Genomic DNA, 6558 nt, shown 5'->3' on the forward strand with positions numbered 1-6558 from the left:
TATTTGAATGCTTAAAAATTTCTAATTCATGTTACCAACTCTTGAACAGGCAGAAGAATAGAAAATACTCCATTTATGAAGATTAGTGACATTTTTAAGTTTTAATCCTCACCTGAGGATATGTTTTATTGATTTTAGACAGAGAGGGAGGGAGGGAGGAAGGAAGGAAGAGAGAGTTAGAGAAACATTGATGTAATAGAGAAACATTGATTGGTTGCCCCCCGACAGGGGATTGAACCCACAACCTAGGTATGTGCCCAGACTGGGAATCGAACCCCCAATCTTTATTTTGGTGTTCAGGATGATGTTCCAACCAACTGAGCCACCTGGCCAGGGCAACATTTTCAAATTCTGAAAATTAAGGAAAAGTACTTACCAAAAATTTCTCCATTTTTTGCATATTCTGTCACAAGGTACAACATGTTTTTGGTCTCCATTACCTATTGATAAATAATTCCGTATTAATCTGATAGGAAAGAATTGAAATTTGCCACATTTTATAGAGTTACTTATTTTAAAACTACTAATAAAAGTGTCAAAGGTATGAACAATTCAGAAGCTGGCCAAGTATAAGACACATTATCCTTATGCTAACACTCTGGTGAAAAATCTAGATCCTTGCTCTTCCAAGTGTCATCCATGGACCAGCAGAGGCAGCACTGCTCAGGTATCTTAGAAATAAATGTAGGCTCTCAGGCCCCACCCAGATCTACTGACACAGAATTTATCTTTTAACAAAATCCCCAGGTGGTTATTATGCACATTCAAGTTTAAAAAATGCTAATGTAGGTAACTGGAGTTTTGAAGTTCAATTTTTTACCACCTCCTCACTGACTTTTCTAGCCCTGTGTGATACGGGAGACTCTGATCAAGGAAAGGAGAATAAAACACAGCTCAGTTTATCTGGCACAATGTGATATTCCTCCTACTATACTTTAATACTGTAACAAGTATTATTATTTTAAAACATGTTCAAAAGTTTCTTCATAACTCCACCGCTATATATACTTTTATTTAAATTAGTTTTTCTAGGTTCAGAAAAGAAGCCTGTCATTGTCATAAACTTTATTTTTCAAACTATACTGAACTGAAAAGAAATGAATTTACAAATTTAAAACTGATTGAGTTTTAGATTGCCTCTCTGTAACACTTACCATTTTACATACTGGCACATACTAATAGCATAAAATTGAACTGCTATCTACTAAACAGCTGAAGCAAATTTGCTTTAACATGTAGGTGTAGGACTACCCCCTATGAGACCAGAAAACTAAGAGCCACCTACAATTTGGGTCTAAACAAGTCAAACAGCAAATCAATTTACCTGATCATTTAGTTCAAATAAACATAGAATTATCATGTGAAGCTTCATGTTTTAACCTCAGTTTGGCTTATGGGTCATCAGAGACTTCTAAGAATGTGATTATTTTTTTATAAGTATCCTCTTCAGAAATTTTTTTTAAAAAGTGCAAAGGGGCCTGGCTGGCGTGGCTCAGAGGTTGAGCATCAACCTATGAACCAGGAGGTCATGGCTCAATTCTTGGTCAGAGCATATGCCTGGGTTGCAGGCTGGATCCCCAGTGGGGGGCGTGCAGGAGGCAGCCGATCAATGATTCTCTCTCATCATTGATGTTTCTATCTCTCTCTATCTCTCCCTTCTCTGAAACGAATAAAAAATATATTTATAAACTAAAAAAATTTTAAAAAGCGTAAAGGGAGAAATACTCTGGTATACTATACATTTGACCTAAGAGGGCCTCTAGGGTTTTAGAACTTCAGGAATTGTTTTGAGTGGCACACCACAGTCTCTCATTTTTAGGTAATGCTAATGCTAATGGTCCCACATCTCTTTAACTGCAAATTTCTATCAATAAAAAGTTGTTTAGCTAAATATGTATATGTGTATGTACATATGTATACATAAAATATGTATCTGCCTTTTAAATATATAAAGAGATACAAATTACATACTCGTGCCACTGTCTAAATACAATAGGTACATATAGTCTAGCATACTGTGACATTTTAGTTTGAAACTAATTTTCCAATATAAATATTCCACACCTTAATGAATGAAATTATTATAAGTGTTTGGTATTACATTACCATTCTTAAAGATGAAATACTCTTTAAAAATATGAGAAAATCTTCCTTTTAAAAAACATGGTTTTCAATTAAAATGGGTACAGTTTCTTACAAAAATTATATTTTAATAAAGTTGTTTTTTAAAAAATGGCTCAGTTACTTTATCTAATATAACAACCCAAATAAAACATAAGATTTGGCTCTATGTATTACAAATATGTCACTAAGTAATAAATCATTTTTGGCCTTTGTATTTAATAAAACAATAGCAATATATTTTTTAAGTAAGCAAAATTCCCATGTCCTCATTAATAGTACCACCACCAAAACCCAGCAGGTTTAAGATGGTATCACAAATGCACAACTGAGCTTTTAATTAAAAAAAAATTTTAAATATATTTTTATTGATTTCAGAGAGGAAGGGAAAAGGAGAGAGCGATAGAAACATCAATGATGAGAGAGAATCATTGATCAGCTGCTTCCTGCACGCCCCTACTGGGAATTGAGCCCGAAACTCGGACAAGTGACCTGACTGGGACTCAAACCATGACCTCCTAGTTCATAGGCTGATGCTCAACCACTGAGCCACACCGGCCAGGCAAGCTTTTTAAATAAATAACTTACAGTATGAGAGAAGCGTTAAAATTAAGCTACAAGTTTTTTTTTGTTTTTAAATATATACTTTATTGATTTATTACAGAGAGAAAGGGAGAGAGATAGAGATCTAGAAACATCTATGAGAGAGAAACATCGATCAGCTGCCTCCTGCACATCTCCTACTGGGGATGTGCCCGCAACTCAGGTACATGCCCTTGAACCGGAATCGAACCCGGGACCTTTCAGTCCGCAGGCCGACACTCTATCCACTGAGCCAAACCGGTTTCGGCTACAAGTTTTTATTTTCCCAATTTTTTATTTGAATATAGAAAGGTGGTTCTATTCAGTTTAGTAAAAACATGACATCCTTTTTTAATACGTTGAAAAAACTATCATAAAAGAGAAAAATGATGATGCAAAATAGAGAACTGAATGTGAGAAGCATGGAGAGTTGTAAGGCTAAGTCATACCTGATAAAGTTTGATTATGTGAGGATGGTCTAACATTTTCATTATTTGTACTTCTCGGTAGATTTTCTCAAGGTTCACTGCATCCAGCTGAGATTTATCTATAATTTTTATCGCCACCTGCATCCTATATAAAAATAAATACAGTTAGTATAGAATGGTTAACATTTTCCAGTTAGAATCTTTAATAAATGATATCTGAGACTTTGCCTGTAGGTTCCTATTACAATAATAGCTAGATTAAATTCAATGCTCATTTATTCATTCAACAAATAGTTCTTAAACATCTACTATGTGTAAAACACTGGTATATTTTGTTCGGTAGTGTCTTCAATGTGCTATGAAGAATAACCCTACAAAGTTACTTTAATAAAACATATTCCCCTTTCAATACAAATGAAATGCCTTTGTACTCCATTTATAAATTAAATAAAATCTCAGCAGTTTCAACTAGTTATTATCCCACCACAAGGTACCTATAAATAAATGATCAGCCAACTAGAACACAGTTTCTATTGTGCTAAAATGAAATATATATACACACACACACACACACAAGGCTAAGTGACCGACTGTACATCTGTCCAACGAACCGGCCAGTATATATGACGCACACTGGCAATTTAAAAATAAACATTGACTCGCACATGTGCGATACATATAAAGCTCTTGCCAGCGCCTTAGCATGCGTGTGTTGCTTTCTCTCGAGTTCAAAGAGCGTGTGATGTTAATGTTGTAAATACTTCATCACAAGGGAAATTAGTCAAGCACTCTGAAAGTGTTTTTACTCTTAATGTGGTATACAGGGAGATATCTGCATAATCAACTTATCAGTCATTGTTTTTATAACATGTTTTTGTTGTTTTATATCATGTCTTTGTTGTTTTTATATCATGTTGTTATTTATTAATTAATTTATATATTATTTTCATATACATTTTACTAATTTTCTTTCATCTCTGACACTTCTATTATAGAGAAAGGGTGAGTAGCAATATTAAAATATTTCTTCTAATTTCCTTTTAATGTGCAGGAATCCATGCACCAGGCCACTAGTTTTTCTAGAAAAGCCAAGTGATAGGTTCAAAAGCTAATATAAATTATAAAAATTCATCTCCATGAAACTACCCATTGGATTAAATTTTTTAAGATATATCTTTATTGATTTCAGAGAAGAAGGGAGAGGGAGAGACAGAAACATCAATGATGAGAGAAAATCACCAATTGGCCGCTTCCTGCACACCTCCCACTGGAGACCGAGCCTGCAACCCCGGGCACGTGCCCATGACCAGCATCGAACCTGGGACACCCTGGTCCGCAGGCCAACGCTCCATCCACCAAGCCAAACCAGCCAGGGCTGATTTAAATTTTGTTCTAAAAAACAAAGTGCAAAAACTCAAATGTTAGTAATTATACTAAATTTTGACTTTCATAACAAAATCTGATTTTTAAAAATGTGGCCTCTCTCTGTTATAACTAGATAGGAACCCAAACCCTCCCAAGGTTAATACTTTGAAGGAGCTGCATTTGAAGATGAATAACTAGGTAATCAGAAATCAACAATCATGTACCTTTTTTTCATGCAATCAAAAAAACCCAATTTTTAAAAATTAGTATATCTTTGGTTAGGAAATAAACCATTCTCACTTAAATAAAATTTTCAGATAATTAGACACCACCCAAATTTAATTGTAAGTTCTGAAGAAACTCTAAAATGTACTTTTCATTCTTTGTATGTATTCTGAACATAATTCAGTTGTATGTTGTTTCAGGGTAATATTTAAAATATTGATACTGTATGCACGATAATCTAATAGGGCTCAGCTTGTCAATTCCCTCAGACCCTTGATTATACAATTATTTTTTTCTTCTTTCCTTATAGCTACTCTGTCCTTTGCTTGTAAGGTTTATTTCTTTTCTTTTTTAAAAAAATATATTTTATTGATTTCTTACAGAGAGGAAGGGAGAGGGACAGAGAGTCAGAAACATCGATGAGAGAGAAACATCGATCAGCCGCCTACTACACACTCCCCACTGGGGATGCGCCTACAACCAAGGCACACACCCTTGACCGGAATCGAACCTGGGACCCCTGAGTCCACAGGCCGATGCTCTATCCACTGAGCTAAACTGGTCAGGGCTGTAAGGTTTATTTCTTACCTTTGTCTATTTCTAATTTGCTGTCACAGCTTGTTTTCTGATTTGAATTAATTGTAATCCACAGAAGAACTCAAGTTCCCAAGAGAAATCAGATTACTAAATATATTCATAAAACTAAATTTTTCCCTAAGAGCTTCTTTGCTAGGCAGTTTTACAATAGTTATTTTGATGTTTGTTAGTATTTTGCTTCTGTAATCAAAATATTCTAGAAAGTAGAAAGTGCTAAACTTTGCTAGAAATGAAACTATAGGCACAGTTATTATCATTTACTTTGGGTAAAAGTTAATCATTGTACGTTTTTTTTTTTTAACTAAACAGACTTAATGCCTTAACCTAATTTTAAAGAGAGTGAAAGGGAGGGGGAGAAACCTCAATGTGAGGGAGACACATCAATTGGTTGCATCCCGCACGTGCCCCACCGGGGCCAAGGATCGAGCTAGCGCACGCCCCATACGCCAAGGATCGCTAGCAACCTAGGCATGTGCCCTTGACTGCAATTGAACCCGGGACCTTCATGCCAAGGACCGCTCTATCCACTGAGCCAAACCAGCTAGGACTACTTTGGGTAAAAGTTGACAGATAAAAAGATAACTCTATACTTGAATATTTTCAATATCCCTTAGGATGGTAACATGGGCATATTTTGTCTCCCCATTTTAGCTGTCTCTTTATATTTGCTTCTACTAGTATGTATTAGGTAGGACTGTTATGCCTCCCATTCTTTGTGGGCTGGCCTAGTGTAGAAAGTATCTTGAGGGGCCCAGTAGTGCAGTCTCTTTGTTCAGCTGAGCTGGATGCTCTAGGAGTGCCTCTTGTGTGCATTGTTTGGGTTCTCCTGTTGTAATTGGGACTTGATTGTTGATGTCCCGTTTGTGGGAGGGATCTCCCCTCCGACTTGCTACCAGTGAAGTTCAACCCCAAGGTTGTCGTGCCAGCTGTCCAGTGGTCGGGGACTCCTTAGCCCAGAGGCTGGGTCTGCATTGAGTCTCACGCCTTGATTTCCCCTGTTCTGAGCTGTACTTCCCTCACTGAGCTAGTCCTGCAGGTGTCAGCTGCAGGTGTCAGCTGCAGGCGCTTGGGCTCCCGCTGGCTTTTGCCTGGCTGAGCAGTCTGGGATGGGTCTGCTGTGGAGACCCAAACTGCTGTTTCTGACTAATTATATATGTATGCATTGTTTTAAAAATAACCTTCAGTGAATTTATTGGAGATTAGAAAAATTAATATTCCTTCTGCAAGTGTTTAAAAAGAA

General features: G+C 36.4%; 1 protein-coding gene across 1 annotated transcript in view; it reads right to left on the reverse strand.

Moving 5' to 3' along the window:
* Positions 1–4405, reverse strand: part of SIK2 (salt inducible kinase 2) — a 129182-nt gene extending 124777 nt beyond the window's left edge. Inside the window, exons 1-3 of the mRNA XM_006761574.2 lie at positions 4371–4405; positions 3153–3269; positions 377–440 (exon numbers count right to left, since the gene is read on the reverse strand). Of these exons, the coding sequence (XP_006761637.2) occupies positions 377–440; positions 3153–3194 (106 nt within the window). The 5' untranslated portion in view covers positions 3195–3269; positions 4371–4405. The remainder of the gene's footprint in view (positions 1–376; positions 441–3152; positions 3270–4370) is intronic.
* Positions 4406–6558: the final 2153 nt, after the last annotated feature.

Source organism: Myotis davidii, unplaced genomic scaffold (assembly GCF_000327345.1).
Source record: "Myotis davidii unplaced genomic scaffold, ASM32734v1 scaffold97, whole genome shotgun sequence".
Classification (NCBI taxonomy): domain Eukaryota; kingdom Metazoa; phylum Chordata; class Mammalia; order Chiroptera; family Vespertilionidae; genus Myotis; species Myotis davidii.